Genomic DNA, 21,235 nt, shown 5'->3' with positions numbered 1-21,235 from the left:
TAGCCTTAGATCTCTGGTGCCACTTGATTTCCTCTATGCCAAGCCATTTCTGCACTTCTTCTCAAGCCTTTGTATGAGCATCTAAATTAGAGTAAGTAGGATCAATATCCTGAACCTTAGAAAGTTCTTTTGTGGATACTTCCAAATGCTTATGGACTAAACCAAACTTGTGTTTGTTCCAATGAGATAACTTCATGCTACAACCTTCAATCTTTCTCATGACCTCCTCAAAAGTCCCACCCCCCCAGCCACTTTTCCACACTTCTTGAATAACCTATTTGCAGCCTTCCTCACCCACCCACATAGCTTCAAACTTGAAAGGCTTTCTCCCTCTCCTACTTTCACATCCACCATTAGTTTCCACCCACAAAAGGTTATGGTTAGAGTAAGCCAGACTCCCATGAGTAACAGCTGCATAAGGATAAAGCTAGTACCAATGTGAATTGGCTAAAAATCTATCAATTCTCTCACTTATACTAGCTAAGCCTTTTCTTTTATTGCACCAGGTATAAGGGATCCCATTGTACCCCAAGTCCCTTAGATCACAATCATTTAACACTAGAAACAATTAATGCATCAATATGGTGCTTTGAATAGCTAATCACAGATAATTTGATGTCATCCCACTTATGCCCTCACAATCTACTGCTAGACAATTAGAGAAACCCAATCAATATTTTCTTGCTTCCATAGCTTTAGCCATAGGTTTTGTCTCTTGAAAAAACAAAACGTCGGGACCTTCTTTTGAAATTAGATTCCAAAGAGCACGAATTTCACTTGGGTTCCCATGCCCACAAGAATTCCAACTTAGTGTTTTCATGGTATCTGGTGGGGCTGGGAACCAGCCACCACCAATATCTCATCTTGTTCTGCCTTTGAATTATCCCAAGATTGCTTATTGCACCTCTTTTGTCTCCTATTCTGCTCTTCATCCTCCTCTAGCATTGCTCTTTTCCAACTACTATGTTTACCTTCCAAATTGTTTCCTCCAATCACATCTTGTTCCAACTCCCTTTTAGTACGTCTCTAACATTTCCCTACAATTGGACCTATTTGAGCTAATCTTTCATTCACTGGACCCATTCCTTGTTTTACAACAGTTCCTAGCCCACACTCAGAATATGAGATTCTTCTCCCATCAAAGCATCAATTCGTATTTCCATTTGTGGTGCCCCATCTTTAGTAATGACGTCCACATTTTCCATCCTAATATTGATGCTTCCCATAGCCATTGCACCATTATTTTTAGCGGCAATTTTGGATTGATCTTTGTGATTCTCTCCAGAACTAACATCAATTGCCAACACAGTTTCGACCATAATTTTTGTTACTTCCTTCTATTCTATCTCATTTAATTCTTTCCTTTTTTTTTGTTCATTGGCTATGAAGGGGATGTTGGAGATGTTTGTTCTGTCGTCTGCTTTGAAGCCTGATTAGCAACACCACGACCTTCTGAAAAATTAGAACTTAGCCACTGGCCATAAGGGAAACCTGTAACTGCATATTCATCCTTTGAAGCCAGCCACTTCCCGCACTCCCTATGTCCATGTCCCAAACAACCACAATGGTAGCAGAAGTCAAGCAACCTTTCGTAAGTAAAACAAACCCAACATGAATGATCTGAGCCAATCATAATTTTCTACCTTTATAACAGAGGTTTAGACACATCTAGAGTGACTCATATTTTCATGAACTCACCCCACACCAATTCAGCTTTCTCAAGCTCAAGTTCCACCACCTCACCCAGAGACTTCCCAACCAGGTTGCATAAGAGGAAGGACGTGGATCCTAACCCAGAACACGGCTTGTGTGAAATGAATGCAATGAACCAGTTGCATGCCATTAAATTCCTGCATCAACACGACTTGTTTATCAAAAGACCACGAACCTCTAACAACACACGATCATTATGCCTCGTGTCTTCAAACTCAACCAGAATGAGGATTGGATCCAAATCTCTAAACTTCACTCCTTTTATTGGTCTCCATACTTCCTTCATAGTCTATTTAAACACCTCGTTATGATAGTATTTATCCATAAACAACTTCTTGATCAAACACTTACTGCCTTTGGAAATTGCATCTTCCAACAAAATAGCTTCCACGTGAATCTTTTTTTGCTCCTGCTCAGTAAGTGACAGCCGCTCGTAAAGTTTAACAAGATTCTCTTGTAGCACCACCCTAAAGCTAGAAGTGCAAAGCAGAATCAGGAAAGAAACTTGTATAGTCACTCCTCACATATTGACTGTTGCATGTAAATTGAGATTTTTAAAACTCTTGGGTTTTTGTGTTAAATGATTTTATGGATGCATGCATATCATGACCCCAAGTTAAGATGGGGCATTATCTCGATGGAGCTCCTCTAGTCACTCGGGAGCATGTAAAACTAAGTGACAAACCATTTTGAGTCATCCAAGTTCTAACAGTTCAAAATCATGCAAAACACTTTTATAAAAATATTAACATACTATGAATCCAAATCTAACTTACCTAGCTTGCATCTAAACATGTTAACACTTTATCATAGCAAGATTTACCCATGGCATGTCAGCCATAGCCTTGCCTTGGGAGGAGGAAGAAACTTCCTCAAGAAGCCTTGGTTAGGTGGTGGTTTTCGATGGGCCGGAGATGGGACTAACCAAGTGGGTTTCAATTTGAAGTATAGATGGGGTTTCATTTAGGGTTTCAGTTAAATCATGCCCAAATCAAACTTTGTTTGATCCAAAGTCATTACCAAGATGTAAAAGAGTGGTTAAGGGTATATAAGTGTATAATTGAGTGGTTAATAGCATGTGTTGGACCACAATGCTTTAGGGTTTCAAATAGTGCTTTTGTTGGTCGGAATATTATTTTGCATAGGTGGCATAATCACATGACTTGACTTACCATTTCACCACACTTCATCCTCTTCATGACATGTGTCCTACTGCTACTCCAATGAGTGTCTAGGATTGTGCCATGTGTTCAACCAAAAAGTAATCCTAGTGATTCTAAGTGGATTTGGACATTATACATAGTGATTTGACAATTGTTTGAACCAGTTGCCACATGGCACCATCTTGGGTGTTACAATTCACCTAAAAAATTGTGAAATTTTTATTGCATCATAAAATCCAAAATAATCATATGAGTCTAGTGATGCAATTCGTTTTGCGAAATTATACTCCTAAGTGTCTTAGTTAAATAAAAAGGCACTATCGACTACTATTCATCTAGAAAACGAAAAACTTATTATTGCAACGTAAAACCCTAACTATTTATATGAGTCTAATGGTGTAATTTATTTTGACTTAGTTAAATAAGAAGGCAACTTTGTTAACATTGTAGATTGGGACCCAACTATGTTGACGGACTAGATCGACTCGTGAAATCTTTTAGGATTTTACAACATTTCGTACAGTCTAAAAAATTCACCTATTGAATTTCTTGCGTGTTGTTACACTAGGCACTATGGTTTCTCACCAGACCACAATCGGGGGTCGGGGGCACCATATTGACCGACACAATTGGCTTTTGCTTCTGAGATAAAATTAGATCAAAGATTCTATCTCTAATAATATTGTCTCTAAAAATCTTTGTCAAGGCATTACAGTTTTACTACATCCAAGAACAAAAGGTGCTATACGCTAGAAACAAGTTGGGGGTAGTTGCTTTGTACTGGAGCTAGTGGTCTCTCATGTTAGCGTTTGAGAAGTTTATACTTGCTTCTTTTCTCTCTCTAGTTCTCCTACATAAATCATCTTCAGACTTTGACATTGGAAGTGTCCAGACACACCCCCACCCCATTTTATTCCTTTTACAATTTCAAAGCGCAGTTCATTATGAAAGAAATCTTAACACAAATAATCTTAGATGGGTGTGTACTGTGTGCACGTGCGGCAATTGGCAAACATTATAATGTCCTTAATTACCTCTGTTATGTGAGAGGCCCAAGTCTTCAAAGATATGCATTATTCAAAAAATGGAAGGAAACCCTTGAGCACTTAATTAAAAACTCCAGGTAAAACGCCCTCTGTATGTAAAAGATGAAAAGTCAATTATTATAACTTTTTTTTTTTTGATAATCAACTTCAATACATTCATGAAGGAAGTTACAACTGTGACTAATAAGTACGGATAACAAGCCCCGCCTACAAGCCAACTACACATCGGTTATAAGTTTCCCCGTACACAACTTTCATTGCGCCGGACAATGTCTAAACTTCAAAGCTCTCTAAAGACAAGACCATACTGAGATGTGAGACTCTGTAAAACAGAAGTGTCCATCTCGACTTGTCTGCGAGAAAAACTCATTCCAACCCTCATCCTCCAAAAGAGGATAGGGACTCACAACCCTTCTCTTCCAATAGAAGAAAGGGACTCACAACCCTCATCCTCCAAAAAGGAGAGGGACCTACAACCCTCATCCTCCTAAGAGGAGAGGGACTACTACTACAATTTATTTAATTTAAACCTAACTGACATAGTAAAATAAAATAAAGCAACACTCGTAAAACCCTAACGAAAACAAAAGTAAACACTATGGCGGCATGGCCCACCAACCAACAGGTTATGAGTGCCTGACACAACAGGCTGTGAGTGCCTAACCCACGCCGTCTGCCCACTCCCATGTTGACAGTGATTGCCTGACACAACACCCACGTTCTTCTGCGTTCAGCACCTGCCCACTCACATCTGCTCCCTCTCCGTTCGGCACTCTCCCAAAGCCCAACGCTCAGCCGCAGGGGTTGCTCTCCCCCTCAACTCACGCTAATACCGATCACCACGCCCCAAGCCCGTCGGAAAGGTCTGCCCTGTGGGCTCCAAAACCGTAAAAACGCTGTCCTAAGGTGCTGCTTCCAGGGCTCACGACGGTTCATGAATCATGCATCACCTCAACCCCGATCGCCGGCTGTCTTCATGTTATCCAGCCCATCCCAGAAACAGAAACAGAGCATTACCCATGCACATCAGCATGCATTCCTCTGTTTTCCTTGGCCAAAGACAGAGCATTTCATGGCCAACACAGAGCCATCCACCCATGCATTCCGTCCAGTTTGAGCCTTCCAAAACATGCATCTGAGAGCACCACCACCCATGGCCAACTCACTCCGAGGCCCTCCACCACCATCGCGCCGGATCGCCACGCCCATACACGTGTTAAATATTAGTGACAGACTCGGAGTCAGCCAGCAAAATGCAGCCCCTCCACCCCCATCGTGCAAGACCATCGTGCAAGGACCCACGCCCAGAAGCATGTTTTATGGGGGGGGGAAGCCTCGGATCCGTGCATGGTGATGGGCTTTCAAGCCTCCATAACCACAGCCATCATCGCCTTATTGACGCACACAAGAACAAAAAACAAACAAACAAACCAAAAAGGAGAGCTTGGAAAAAGCCAGAAAGAAAGAAAAAGAGGAGGGAGGGAGGGAGGAGCCGAGGCTCCCACCTCCCTCGGCTTGGTTTATCTGTTGTGTTTTCTAGAGAGATGTAGGAGCGTCTCTCTCTTCTTTTCTAGAGAGCAACCTCTTTGTTCTGCACTCAATTATTATAACTAATCTATCTTACTTTTATAAAATATTTAGTTTCCATTTGATTTGGTGTCAACCCTATTCTCTAAGGGTATTAGATTGACTTAGTTGATTATTGATTTTTATATTTTATTATGTATTAAAGTTTAAAATCTGTCACTAAAATGAATATTTTATTAAATCTTTAGTACTGACCCGTTTAAATGTGGACACCTTACACCGATCTTGGCCAAGGCGTAGTAGTTTCTGATAGAAAAATAAAATATAATATAAAAGAAGAGGGAGAAAAGAGAAAGAGGGAAAGAGACTTTGAGGGCTACATTTTTGCTTTATGAATTGTTTCTGAATATAAGGCATACATCCTTATTTATAAAAAAATTATATTAAGATAAGATAAGGTAAATATCTTAAACATTATGAAAATAAAATCAAGATAATATCAAATCAAAGTGATTTGATAATCATACAAATCAACTCACGATGATATTATATATCTTCAACAGTTTCTGACTACCTCGAAGAATAGAAGGTTGTATACACTGGAAACATTTTGGGAATAGTCACTTAGTTCTAGAGCAAGCGATTGTTCAAGGTCAACCATGGAAAAGGACCCGAGAATCTGTGAACTTGCTGCATGGCAATATGCCAGTGTACGTACGTAGTAGTGTGCAGCAAAATTCATTCAATTATCAGGATTTGCTGAGTTCCAGAAGAGCAAGTGAAAGCTGCAAGTTTCAATATGGGTTGCATTTATGGATTATATATAGAGCAGGTGGCATTTCTGCAAATTGGTGAATTTATTGACGGAAAAGTATAGTTGCAAACACAATTGTGTACTAATCTGTGCACCAATGTGATGTGATTGGTCAAAAAGTAGATTTTATAGATAACAGTGTTAATTTAAATTTTAAGTTTGAATAAATCAGTGTTGGTACACAGATTAGTGCGCAACTGCACTTGTACGTAGCAAAACTCTTTATTGACATAGTGGATTGTCAAGGTCGAACTTTGTAGTGTAGTGAGAACATTGATGGAATAGGGAAAGTGGATAGTGCCGCAAGCATTACTCTTCGCTAAGATGATTGCTTCCGATGAGGAGCTCCAAGAAAAGAAAAGACGTAATTGAAAATCCAATACCAAGAGTAGAGTGCCCTACATCTGCAAGCCTCATGCTGCAGAGTGTTACTCAATAACGGGGCTTTTTCTTTTCTTTTCTTTTCTTTTTTCTTTTTTTGAAAAATAGCAGTTTTCTAACTTTTTGCTGCTTGCGAGCATTGCGTTAGTTTTGTTCCGGGCATTCGAGACTCCGCCGTTTCCAAAGTTGCCAAGATGTCCATCTGCTCCATCACTCTCAACCTTCTTCTTCTTCTTCTTGATTCTATCGTTCATGTATGTAAATGTGTGTGTGTGTATGTCCAATAAGTGAATTAAGAATTAAGGTTTCTTGTGTTTGGTTAAGACTTGTGAGCAGATTTCTACGTTTTGAAGAGCAAAATTTTCACATACTGACCGAAGCAATTAATTGGCGTTTGCTTCTGTTAGCGACAAAATTGGATCAAGATTTTTTCACTAACGATCTTTGTCAAGGCATTACAGTTTTTGACTGCATCCAAAAGCAAAGGGTGCTATATGCTAGTGGTCTCTCGTAGGAGAGTTGTAAGACAATAAAAAAAATAGGGCCACAACAAGGACGAAGGCAGTTTTCCCAATCCTAGTTTGATCCACTCACGTCAAGGGAGTCAAACATAGAGGACCGAGGTAGACGAGGTTTTTCGATTCGGGCACTACACATTTGTTTATTTCCAAAGGAATTTGATTCCTTCACGATCTTAAATGGCCAGAAAATAAGAATCAATTCGACTGGGAAAAAAAAAATGGTGTCATGAACTCATGGCTAGTAGGTTTGTGTTTATTTTACTGTTAAAGACAAAATCAGTCTCTGAGTACTCGCGTCTGCAAAAAGTTGTCGATGTTTGATTTTAATATTTAAATCCTCGGGTTTGAAGGTACTTTTTGCAGTTAACTCATTCCAACTTCTGTTATCTATTTAACTATTTAATTATATAAAAGCCAAGTTTTAACTTGCTGAATTGGCATTCAGCCCGCAAAAATCGGCTTAACAATCCATAAATTATCAGCACATCTTACAAACTAGCCAATGGTTTATTTGTAAAGGCTCAAGCAGTGCAATGAACTAGCAAAGTTGCAAACCTTTTATTTGCAAAGCGTCAAGAGGTGCAATGATTCAGCATATTTACAAAGGTCAAGCGGTGCAATTGTCAACGTGCTCTATAGTTTATTTGCAAAGTTCATCGAGGTAGTTAAAAAAAAATGGCCAAGCACTCTGTTTTGCACCACTGAAACAGAGTAACCTTTCCCCCACAACCAAGCCACCCCACGGCGCCAGACTTTGAAGAATCAAACGTCAATCGGTGTAAAAAAAATAAGAGTACCGCTTAGACGAATCTGATTTTTAGGACTATAGTTCGGCATAATTTCGTTTATTTGCAAAGAGTCGAGAGGTGCAATGATTCAGCATATTTACAAAGGGTCAAGCGGTGAAATTGTCAACGTGCTATATAGTTTATTTGCAAAGTTCATCGAGATAGTTAAAAACAAGTGGCCAAGCACTCCCATGCAGAGAAACCACTCCCAAGCACACTTCCAGACCTAAACCCGTGCCATAGAGAGGAGAGCTCCTTACCGAGAGATCGTTACGTGCGGCGACAGCCTGGGTGACTATCGACGGCGGCATGGCTGGGAGTGGTGGCAGAGCATGGGGAGAAAAGGAGGGAGAGCAAACTGTCATTCATGGCGAAGAGAGAGAGAGAGAGAGAAGCAACGGCTTGGGGGTGGCATGGGTTGCTCGGTGGCGCTGTTTATGCAAGTGGCGACGTTGAAGTGAGGCTGGCAATGTGGCTCACGGTGGGGAGAAAATTCCTCTGTTTTCGGTGGTGTAAAACAGAGCAGCCCTTCCAAAGTTTTGCGGTGGCTGGCACGGTGGCATGGGCAGCTTTGTGGAGTATGTTGTCGTTGCACGGTGGCTGATCAGGCTTGGCGGTTTCCGTCGTGCATGAGAGACTCGGCAGTGTTGGGTCATGGTTGGTTTTCGTCATGCATGAGATGATTGCAATCAATGCCGTGAATAATTTTCATAATTGAATAAAAAAGTTAAAATCTCTCTTTGATGTTTGATGCTGCCATTTGCGTTATGGGGTGCAGTCAGATTGAAAATCGCATTAAGGAAGCTCTGAAGTTAATCTGTTGTCCACGCCCTCTTGAAGCTTCTCAAATTGAGACTCTAGACTTCAAAGCCATTTTCCCCGTTGTACAATGGCAAAATGGGTTCTGATTTCACAAACCCGACCTAGATCATACGACTCGGCGCCTTATAATTAGAATCCTCATTCGATCAAATTGAGACTCTAGACTTCAAACCCATATTTATATCTCTTGAATGGCTCAGAACCCAACGCTGGCAAGTGCGTGGGGTCAAGTTGGAGAGAGAGAGGGCGATAGGGCGAAAATAGAGAGGGCGTTAACAGAGTGGCACAAAAGGGCAATAAACCCGTTTAGGGTTTGGGTTGAGAGGAGCGGCAGCTGCTGATGGCCATGATAGGTGGTCATACGGGAGCTACTGGGAGTGGGGGAGGGACCTCTGAACCGTTCAGGGAGCTCGTTGTTGTGATGGGTGGAGCTGGAGAGGATGGAGACAGAGCTGAGACGAGTCATGCAAGAGGTGTACGATCCTTTGCTCAGGCCCTCCAAAGACCGATTCCGACGGCAAAGTTCAGGATACCGTTGAGGAAGCCAGAACTGATTTCTGGAGAGTTGGGTTTTGTTTTCTCGGAGGTGGAAATGTCAAGGGTTGCTAAAGAGCTGAAATATGCTCTGGTCCTCAAATTTTTCTCTAAGCGACCTTCCATCGATGTGCTGAGACTGCAAATCATCAAATCTTGGGGTTTTTCTAAAGTGCCGATGATAAGCTTCATGGATGAACTCCACGTGCTACTCCACCTAGCCAATGAAAAAGACTACCTTCATGCCTAGGCGAGGGAGGGAAGATATGTGGCGGGATGCTCCTTCAGGTTGTTCAACTGGCCGGACAGCTGATTTCAACGTGAAAAAGGAACCATCCATAGCTCCTCAGTGGATCTACCTACCAGGTTTGCCTCTACATCTTTACTGAATGGATATTTTGATGATATTAGCTTCTCGGTTTGGTAGATTTTTAGGAACGGATAATGCGACCTTATATAGGACGAGGGAGACAGGGGCTAGAATGTGTGTTGAAGTGGATTTACTAGAAGAACCAGTGGCTGGGTTTCCGCTAGTAACAGGCAAAACGCAGAACTGGCAACATTTAGTTTATGAGAAAAAAGGATACTACTGTAAAAAATGTTTTAGACAGGGGCACACGGAAATGGTCTGTAGAATGGGAGAGACATTGAACAGAATGAGTAGAAGGGAAGGAAAGAAAGTCTTGGAAAAGGAGGGAGAGGAGAGAGTATGGAAGGAAGTGGGACAGAAACAAAAGAATGCTATCTTGGGGGGAGAAGAAAGTGTGGATCCTATGCCAGAAGAGAAACAAGAGTCTCAACTAGGAGAGGAAAGAGGAAAACAAGTTTCTAATATTAGAATGGTAGTGGAAGATGGAGAGGAACAAGAGGCGAGAGTCTCGCAGGAAGTTGAAGAGGGGCCCGATGGTGGTGGAGCGCAGGCAACTGACAACTCCATAAGAATAGAGGAGGTGGTGGGAGAGGACAACTCTCTAGAAGAATATATGAAACTAGTTGAACAAGTGGAAGAAGGGGAAATGCGTAAGGTGGGGAGCAGCTCTATTCTAGACACGGAAACGGTTGTTGTGGAGGATTTCAAAAGAGATAAGGAAGAGGAAGCTGTGATCTGCAGGAATAGCTTTACAATACTATCAGAAGAAGAAACGGAAATAGTAAGGGAAACACAAAAATATTACCGATCAGATCCAGGGACAAGACCACAAAGTGAACAAGGAGTACATTATTCAGATGACACTCTGGTGAGAAAATCTAGAAGGGCCAAAGCCCAACCAAAAAAACTGAATTTATGATTGAGAAAATGTTAGTGTGGAACATTAGGGGGTTAGGCACATCGAGAAGAAGAATAAGGAGTTTGGTGAGGAAATATGAGGTGTCAGTATTGGTTGTATTAGAGCCTTTCCAGGAGGACTCAAAGCTACAGAGTTGGGCGGCAAGCTTACAGTTCTCCAATTATTGCTCTAACTTAAAAGAAGGTGGAAAGATGTGGGTCATTTGGAAGGATGAAATAAACTTGGAAATCTTAGATATTAATAAGCAGTCGATGACGGCAATTGTTGTAGATCCGGGGGGTAGTTTGCGGATTACTTTTGTACATGCAAAATGCTCCCAAGCTGAACGTAGGGCTCTTTGGGATAATCTGAAAACAATGTTGAACACCAATGACACCTGGGTGGTGTTGGGGGACTTTAACATAATTCGATACGACATGGAAAGAGTGGGGAGTAGACCTAGACCCTCCTCGGCAATGGAAGAATTTAACGAGTGCATTAATGGCTGTGGTCCAATGGATCTACCATTAGTTGGGAAACAATTATCTTGGTGTAATGGGCAACAAGGATTAGCAAGAAGCTGGGCAAAGCTTGACCGGGTACTAATAAATACTACCTTTGGGCACGAGCATGGGCAAGCCACGGCAAGACTTCTAAGTAGAAAAACCTCGGACCATTCTCCAATTTTTTTAAACTTTACAAAGGAAGACGAAAGGTAAGGACCAGCACCGTTCCGTTTTCAGAATATGTGGACATCACATGACGGCTTCTTAGATATGGTACGGAATTCATGGAATGAACCGATAAGATGGGAGCCAGGATTACTGAATCTGGCCGGGAAACTAAAAAGGCTGAAACAGAAAATGAGGCAGTGGAATAGAGAGATCTTTGGCCGAGTCGATGCAATAATCAAAGAACTGGAGGAGAGGGAAGAAATCTACGAGGAGGTCCTCCAGGATAATTACTCGGAGGAAATTGAGCAAGAGTTTCTTATCAACAAGGCGGAATTGGAAATTTGGTATTGTTGCCCAAATGACTAACACAAGAGGGGGGTGAATTGAGTTGTATTAAAAAAATAACAATTATAAATCAAATATATAATATAAAATATAAACAAAATATGAAATAGCAATAAATATAAAGAGTAAGGGTAAGAGAGAAGCAAACTCAGTATGTTAACGAGGTTCGGCCCCACTGCCTACGTCCTCGCCTCAAGCTACCCCTTGAGAATTCCCGAATTCACTATTCAATCTCCTTCAGGTGGAGATAGAAACCTATTACACCTTTGAACAACACCGCTACAAAGGATCCGTGTAGAACACCCTCTACACTTGCAATCACCTTACACGTGGTGATTCAACTATTCCCCGTGTAGAATACTTTCTACACGCACAAGGGTTATACACACCCTTTTTCTGATACAAGAGCTGATAGTGGGTAGGTTATCAGAAAACACTCCTCAATGAGTGAAATAAGAACAATACAGCGCAAACTATATCTCTCAAAATGAACAAGAATTAAGGCTCAATGCTTAGAGAAGAGAGAATGAAAGCTTTGAATGAATATTGTATGCTCTGGATGTTGTAAATGTGAAGCTCTCAAATGATCTATTTATAGGCATATGAGACTTCATATTCAAATTTAAAAAGATTCACATGTCAAAGACAACATCATTTACTTTTTCAAAAAATTCAAATAAAAGGTTCTTCTTTTTCAATTGTCAAAGACAACATCATTCATTTTTCAAAAATTTCAAACCTAATCTTTTACTTTTGGCATATGACAAAAGGAGCACACTTTACTTTTCAAAAGATTCAAACCTAATCTTTTACTTTTTGCATATGACAAAAGGAGCACACTTTACTTTTCAAATTTTTCAAACAAAATCATCTACCTTTTGTATAAGTCAAAAAAAGCATCAATCACTTTTGAAAATATTCAAATAAAACATGCACATGTGAAATATGACAATCAATCATCTTTAATATTTTCAAAGTTCAACCCTTTAATCAAGGTATGCACATGTGAAAGATGACAATCAATTATCTTTCAAAATTTTCAAATTTAATTTACAAAATATTCATGCACATGTTGAAAATGTATTTTAATGTTTTATGATAAAATATTAATTTTGAGCCTTAATCCTAATTTCGAATTTTTAAGAGATTTACAACATTACTCTATAACTTTAATGTGAACTTGTTCCCTTCTTGCTCATGCTTGTTTCCTTGATGTGCTTGACTTCATTGTGTAGGCAACTTGAGCTTGAGACTTCTTTATTCTTTAAATTCATTTGTTATCATCAAAATCCATATGTAGATATATAATTATACAAAGCTTGAAACCTTGGGTTCAACAATCTCCCCCTTTTTGATGATGACAAATACTTGATAGAACCTGAAGTCTATATTGATACTTAAGCTCCCCCTGAGAATGTGCGTTAGTTTTTCAAGCAAAAGTATAAATATAATTCCAAGCATATATAATAAGTTTAGCAATTCAAACAATGTTAATATTCTAGTCTAAAACTTCTCCCCCTTTTGGCATCATTAAAAAGGATCGGCAGCAAGTAAATGGACTGAAGAAAACGATGCATTTAATAGTCACTGTAGATAGTTGAAAAAGGAGCCGTCCGTGACCCGACAAATGCTGCAAAGTCTCAAGGCCTAACTCCATGAATTTAGTGCGGCTGGAGATTTAAACAATCGTCTGATGTTGTTGACAAACGTGATTGAAGGCTCTGAGTTTCTATAAAAAAAAAATAAGCATTTTCATCTATCGGATGCCAAAAAAAAAAAATACATCGCTTCTTGACCTGAGTTCTATTTTTCCACAACGATAGAATGGCTGAGCAATTCTCTTCCACTAATGTTCTAGACTTGAATCAGGAACCCTTGACGCATCAATCATCAATCTTCTCTCCTGAGGCCGTCAATACCATGATAGGAGCAGAGAACCGTTTTTCTAGTAAGGCTGATTCTGAGATTATTGCAGAATCAAGAATGCTCAGTAGTCAATATGCTGCCTCTGTTACGATCATGTCTCGGAGGTTAATGGCGAGGGTGAGTGAGATTGATCATCTTAACATGCAAATATCTGAGTTACGACAGAAGCTTGCTAATAAGGATAGTGAGAATAAAAGGCTAAAGCAAGAAAACCAAGAGTTGAAAAAATTTGCAGATTGGTATGCTCATGATCTGCAACCACGAATAGAGGAGCTGGAACGAGAAAGGGTTCAGATACAAGGTCAACATCGGCAAATAACAGCAGAGGTTCATCGTTTACTAGAAAAATAGGGACAATCTACTGTTAATCTCGCTGGCTTAGTAAGAAAACTTTTGACAATGTGTGTCCAGCATATCTTGTATTTCTTTTGACTAAATAAGATTTGAAGAGATAATAGTTTGTCTTATTCTTTATGCTATCTCTATAAAATCAGTCCTGAAATTCATCCAATCCACATCAAATTTTCTTCTCATCTCTATAACTCATCTGCATTCCTTCAACATTCTCGTTTTAAGCCTTCTATTCTTTTCTCAATGGCTCATTCTTCTAACATTTCACTAGATCCATCCATGAGGCATTCTGCATCTCAACCTCCTGTCCTTTCTGCAGCTGCCATTGGTGCCATGTTGCAGCAGGAAAATAATAATCTGACTAATAAGTCAGATTCTGATGCTATTTATGACTTGGTGAGTCTTGGGACTCGCTACTCTTCTTCTATTGTTGCTTTTGCTCAGCAGCTACAAGCCAAAAATCATGAAGTTGAAAAGCTCAAAGAACGAATTGTTGTACTTCAACGAATTGTTCAAGAGTCTCACACAAGGGAAGGAATCATTCGGTAGAAGAATAAACAGTTGAAATCTTTATTAGATTCTTCATTCCGCTTGCCGGTTCCCATGGATAAGAATGACATGATATTGTATGAAGAGAATGAGTGTCTCAAACATGAGGCTAAGAATCTCAAGTTTATGTAAAAGTATTTAAAAAATCTATCTCTATTTTTTATTGACTCTAGTCTATCTTTTAAGAGATATTCATAGCATGCATCATACCTATTTCTATTCTGATCATACATAATCTATCTTCTGGTAAAGGCTTTGTGAAAATATCTGCTAACTGATCGTGTGTGTTTGTGAATTCTAGTACTATATCGCCTTTCTGCACATGATCTCGAAGAAAATAATATCTTATTTCAATATGCTTAGTTCCAGAATGTTGTATTGGGTTCTTTGAAAGATTTATAGCACTTGTATTATCACATTTGATTGGAATGTGATTATACATGAGTTTAAAATCTTCAAGTTATTGCTTCATGTAGAGAACTTGAGCACAACAACTACCCGCAGCAACATATTCTGCCTCAGCAGTAGATAGTGCAACAGAATTTTGTTTTTTACTAAACCAGGAAACTAGTGCATGACCTAAGAAATGGCATGCTCCACTAGTGCTTTTTCGATCTATTTTACAGCCAGCATAACTGCATCTGTGTAGCTGATTAGATTGAAAGATGTGTGCTTAGGGTACCATAACCCTAAGTTAATTGTACCACTAAGATATCTAAGAATGCGCTTAACTGCAATTAAATGTGATTCTTTTGGAGATGATTGAAAGCGTGCACATAAGCACACACTAAACATAATATCTGGTCTACTGGCTATTAAATATAATAAGCTACCAATCATACCTCGATATATCTTCGAGTCAACTGGCTTACCGGATTCATCTTTATCAAGTTTAGTTGATGGGCTCATTGGTGTTCCAATTTCCTTAGCATTTTCCATCCCAAACTTCTTCAGTAATTCCTTAATATATTTTGATTGATTGATGAATGTCCCACTTTTTGCTTGCTTAATTTGCAATCCGAGAAAGAATGTAAGTTCTCCCATCATGCTCATCTCAAATTCTTCCTGCATAGTCTTAGCAAAAACTTGACACATATTTTCATTAGTAGCACCGAATATTATATCATCAACATAAATCTGAATCAAAAGAATATCATCATTTTCATATTTAATGAAAAGAGTTGTGTCGATTTTTCCTCTTGAAAAACTTTTTTTAATCAAGAAACCACTGAGTCTCTCGTACCAATCTCTAGGAGCTTGTTTGAGTCCATATAGTGCTTTTGTGAGTTTGAAAACATGATTTGAGAAAATATGATTTTCAAAACCTGGAGGTTGCTCAACATATACCTCTTCATTTATAAAACCATTTAAGAAAACACTTTTAACATCCATTTGAAAAAGTTTGAAATCTTTATAACAAGCATATGCAAGCAGCATTCGAATAGCTTCTAATCTTGCGACTGGTGCATATGTCTCATCATAATCGATTCCTTCTTCTTGATTAAAACCTTGGGCTACAAGTCGAGCCTTATTTCTAGTAATGATTCCGGACTCATCTTTTTTGTTTCTAAAAACCCATTTTGTTCCAATAATAGTATGATTTTTGGGTCTAGGAATAAGTGTCCAAACATCATTTCTTTCAAATTGATTCAACTCTTCTTGCATAGCTAGAATCCAAGATTCATCAAGAAGTGTTTCATCAATATTTTTGGGTTCAATCTGAGATAGAAAAACAGTATGATTGCAAATATTTCTAAGAGATGATCGAGTACTTACACCTCGTGAAGGTTCTCCCAAAATTTGTTCCACTGTTTGGTTGCATCTTGTATTAAATTTTGATGATCTTTCCTGATGGCTCCATGTTGAACTTCCTCTATTGTTTTCTCTTTGTTGAGATTGAGACTTTCCGTGTTATTTATACCTCCTGTTTCTTCATCAATAGATTTCTTGGAGAGTGGAGAATTAGATTCATCAAATACTACATGCATAGATTCTTGTACAGTCAAAGTCTTTTTATTGAATACTCTATAAGCTTTACTATTAGTAGAATACCCGAAAAAGATACCTTTATCAGATTTTGCATCAAACTTGCCTAAATTATCTCTGTCATTCAAAATAAAACATTTGCATCTAAATACATGAAAGTAACAAATGTTGGGCTTTTTCTCATTCCAAAGCTCATAGGGGGTTTTATCTAACTTCGACCTTAGCATAACTCTATTTATAACATAACATGCAGTACTTACCGCTTCGGCCCAAAAATAACTAGGCAAGTTGTTCTCATTGAGCATTGTTTTTGCCATCTCTTGAAGAGATCTATTTTTCCTCTCTACTACCCCATTTTGTTGAGGAGTTCGAGGAGCAGAAAAATTATGCACAAAACCATTTTCATCACAAAAAGTTTCAATATTTTTATTAACAAACTCTTTTCCCCTATCACTTCGGATACTTGAAATAGTATAGCCCTTTTCATTTTGAATTCTCTTGCATAACTTGGTAAAAGCATTATGTGCATCATCTTTATGAGCAAGAAAGATGACCCAAGTATATCTAGAGAAATCATCAACAATAACAAATGCATAATATTTTCCTCCTAGGCTTGCAACTCTATTTGGTCCAAAAAGATCCATGTGTATCAGTTGCAATGGTCTAGTAGTGGAAATATGTTTCTTGGTTTTAAAAGAAGTTTTTATTTGTTTACCAAATTGGCATGCATTACAAATTTTGTCTTTAAGAAAATTTGTTTTTGGTAAACCTCTCACAAGATCATTTTTTGAAAGTTTAGAAATAAGTTCCATGTTGGCATGACCTAATCTTCTATGCCATAGCCAACTAGTTTCATTTTGAGCTGAAAAGCAAATAGCATCTTATGAGCTAATTTCTTCAAAATCGATTGTATAAACATTGTTACTTCTAAAAGCAGTAAAACAAATATTACAATCATGATCATTCAAAATAATGCACTTATCCATTTTGAAAGTAACTGTAAATCCTTTATCACATAATTGACTTATGCTCAAAAGATTATGTTTTAGACCTTCAACAAGTAGAACATATTCAATTATGAGAGAAGATTCATTACCAATTTTACCTATTCCCACGATCTTCCCTTTCGAGTTGTCTCCAAATGTCACGTGTCCTTCTTCTTTAGATCTAAGATCAAAGAACTTAGTTTTGTCTCCCGTCATGTGTCTTGAACATCCACTATCTAAAAACCATTTGTTTTTGCTTGTAGATGACTTCATGCATACCTATAAAAACAATTAAAATGATTTTTCTTGGTACCCAAGTTCTTTGGGTCCTTTATTTATTAGTATTAGAAGAAACAAGATTTTTAGGTACCCATATGGCCCTAATAGTCATTGTATGATTTCTTCTAATAGGACAAGCATGATAATTATGACCATTTCTATTACATAAATTGCAAATAGCATGTGACATATATGAAGAACTTGAATGATTATAATAATATCTCTTTTTGACAAAATTATTTTTATGAAAAGAATTTTGAATATTGGTCTTTGATATAGAAGGATTATCAAAGAAATTTTTATAAGGTTTGTATTTTTGTTTTGGCATATATCCCAAACCTGCCTTGTCAAAAACACATCTTTAAATACCAAGAAGTTTTTCAAAATTTCTTTTTCCATTCGTAAAGTTTTCAACAATATTTTCTAAATCTGTTTTCTTCTTATTCAACTCAAGATTTTCATTTTTCAAAATGATACTTTCTTTTCTTAAAATATCAATTTCGTTTGTTAAAGAAGAATTTTTCTTTTTCAAATCAGTATATTTGATACCCAATTTTTCAAATTCCTCATAAACCTCTTCTAAAACATTTTGTAATTCTTCATATGAAGGATCTTCAATATTATCAAGATTTGTTACCTCAATGTCATCTTTAGCCATAAGACAAAGATTTGCTGATTCTCCATTGCTTACTTCACTATCTGAACTACTTGAATCATCATCCCATGTAGCTTTCATTGCTTTCTTGCCCTTGTTTCGATCTTTCTTTAGCAGAGGACAATCTGGCTTGATATGACCAGGCTTATTGCATTTATAACAAATTAAAGTGTCATTTTTACCTGAATCTTTCTTGGAAAACATTTTGAAGGATTTCCTCGGAGGAGTTTATTTTTTCTTTAAGAACCTCTGAATTCTTCTTGTTATCATCGCAACTTCTTCATCTTTGTCTTCATTTTCCTCATCGTCATCGCTTTCACTTTCATAAGGAACAGCTTTAAGTGCCAAGCTCTTCTTTGGCTTTCCTTCTTCTTCTCCTCTTTTCAATGTATACTCATGGGTGATAAGTGACCCGATGAGTTCATTCACTTCGAGCTTCTTGAGGTCTCTAGCTTCAAGAATCGCTGTCACTTTTGATTCCCAGCGTTTTGGTAGAGAGTTGAGAATTTTTCTTACTATCTCCACCTTGGAATAAACTTTGCCAAGAGCTGTCAAACTGTTTATGATGTTAGTAAAACGAGTGTGCATACTAGAAATAGATTCATCATCATTCATCTTAAACATTTCATATTCATGAGTAAGAATATAAATTTTTGATTCTTTGACTTGCGAAGTTCCTTCATAAGTAACTTCCAAGTTATCCCAAATTTCTTTTGCTGTAGCACAAGTCATTATTCTATTAAACTCATTTCCATTGAGAGCATTAAATAATAAATTCATAGCAGTTAAATTCAAAGTATAAAGTCTATCGTCTTCACGATCAAACTCTTCTTCTTCCTTTTTGACCTTTACTCCATCAACCACTTTTGTTGGAATATAAGGTCCATTTACAATGCATTTCCAGATTTCTCGACTTTGAGCCTGAAGGAATATTCTCATTCTAACTTTCCAGAATGAGTAATTATCTCCACAAAAGAGTGGAGGTCGACTGCTAGATTGACTTTCACCAAATGAAACTGAAATGTTAGCCATAAGATCTTAACTCAAAAGATAGTTAATCTTATAATAGAGCTCTTAGCTCTGATACCAATTGTTACTGATCATAGGCCGCACCTATGTCACCTAACAATTGTACCTACCAGACTAGCCGGCCACCGTCTCTACTGGTGCACCGTCACCCATGGTCAGAGAGTCTTGCTTCGGTGACACAGTCACAAGCGAGAGTTCCCATGAGTGATCTGCCTGTATGAACAGTACAGGTCAACTAGCTCTGATACCAATTGTTGCCCAGATGACTAACACAAGAGGGGGGTGAATTGAGTTGTATTAAAAAAATAACAATTATAAATCAAATATATAATATAAAATATAAACAAAATATGAAATAGAAATAAATATAAAGAGTAAGGGTAAGAGAGAAGCAAACTCAGTATGTTAACGAGGTTCGGCCCCACTGCCTACGTCCTCGCCTCAAGCTACCCCTTGAGAATTCCCGAATTCACTATTCAATCTCCTTCAGGTGGAAATAGAAACCTATTACACCTTTGAACAACACCGCTACAAAGGATCCGTGTAGAACACCCTCTACACTTGCAATCACCTTACACGTGGTGATTCAACTATTCCCCGTGTAGAATACTTTCTACACGCACAAGGGTTATACACACCCTTTTTCTGATACAAGAGCTGATAGTGGGTAGGTTATCAGAAAACACTCCTCAATGAAGGAAATAAGAACAATACAGCACAAACTATATCTCTCAAAATGAACAAGAATTAAGGCTCAATGCTTAGAGAAGAGAGAATGAAAGCTTTGAATGAATGTTGTATGCTCTGGATGTTGTAAATGTGAAGCTCTCAAATGATCTATTTATAGGCATATGAGACTTCATATTCAAATTTAAAAAGATTCACATGTCAAAGACAACATCATTTACTTTTTCAAAAAATTCAAATAAAAGGTTCTTCTTTTTCAATTGTCAAAGACAACATCATTCATTTTTCAAAAATTTCAAACCTAATCTTTTACTTTTGGCATATGACAAAAGGAGCACACTTTACTTTTCAAAAGATTCAAACCTAATCTTTTACTTTTTGCATATGACAAAAGGAGCACACTTTACTTTTCAAATTTTTCAAACAAAATCATCTACCTTTTGTATAAGTCAAAAAAAGCATCAATCACTTTTGAAAATATTCAAATAAAACATGCACATGTGAAATATGACAATCAATCATCTTTAATATTTTCAAAGTTCAACCCTTTAATCAAGGTATGCACATGTGAAAGATGACAATCAATTATCTTTCAAAATTTTCAAATTTAATTTTCAAAATATTCATGCACATGTTGAAAATGTATTTTAATGCTTTATGATAAAATATTAATTTTGAGCCTTAATCCTAATTTCGAATTTTTAAGAGATTTACAACATTACTCTATAACTTTAATGTGAACTTGTTCCCTTCTTGCTCATGCTTGTTTCCTTGATGTGCTTGACTTCATTGTGTAGGCAACTTGAGCTTGAGACTTCTTTATTCTTTAAATTCATTTGTTATCATCAAAATCCATATGTAGATATATAATTATACAAAACTTGAAATCTTGGGTTCAACAGGTATAAAAGAGAGGACATGAGACTAGCCCAATAAGCAAAAAAAAATCTGGTTAGAGAAAGGCGATAAGAACACTAAATTTTTTCATGCTACCTTGGCTCAGCGTAGAAGGAATGCATGTATTAAAAGCATGAACTTATCTGACGGATCAGTTTTGGGATCAATGGAACTAGTACATGAGGGGGCGGTCAAGTATTTTGAGGACTTCCTTATGATAGAAGAAGACGTGGAAATACCATATTTGGAGGAGCTGATCCAACCTGCTGTGTCGCAAAACATAGTACAAAATCT

General features: G+C 37.9%; 1 protein-coding gene across 1 annotated transcript; it reads left to right on the top strand.

Moving 5' to 3' along the window:
• Positions 1-10,606: 10,606 nt before the first annotated feature.
• LOC122312671 lies at positions 10,607-11,617 on the top strand. The gene is made up of 2 exons (XM_043127352.1): positions 10,607-11,176; positions 11,321-11,617. Exons 1-2 carry the CDS (start codon positions 10,607-10,609, stop codon positions 11,615-11,617), a joined length of 867 nt encoding a protein of 288 aa, XP_042983286.1.
• The last annotated feature ends 9,618 nt before the right edge of the window (positions 11,618-21,235 follow it).

Source organism: Carya illinoinensis, chromosome 1 (assembly GCF_018687715.1).
Source record: "Carya illinoinensis cultivar Pawnee chromosome 1, C.illinoinensisPawnee_v1, whole genome shotgun sequence".
NCBI lineage: Eukaryota > Viridiplantae > Streptophyta > Magnoliopsida > Fagales > Juglandaceae > Carya > Carya illinoinensis.
The sequence above is the reverse complement of the archived record's forward strand: the minus strand, read 5'-3'. Positions and strand labels throughout refer to the sequence as shown.

Excerpts from the sequence above, each read along its gene's own strand:
- LOC122312671 (XM_043127352.1), top strand. The coding sequence starts at position 10,607 with ATGTTAGTGTGGAACATTAGGGGGTTAGGCACATCGAGAAGAAGAATA. Across the intron at positions 11,177-11,320 it reads GCTGGGCAAAGCTTGACCGG|AATATGTGGACATCACATGA; the intron begins GTACTAATAAAT and ends TTCCGTTTTCAG.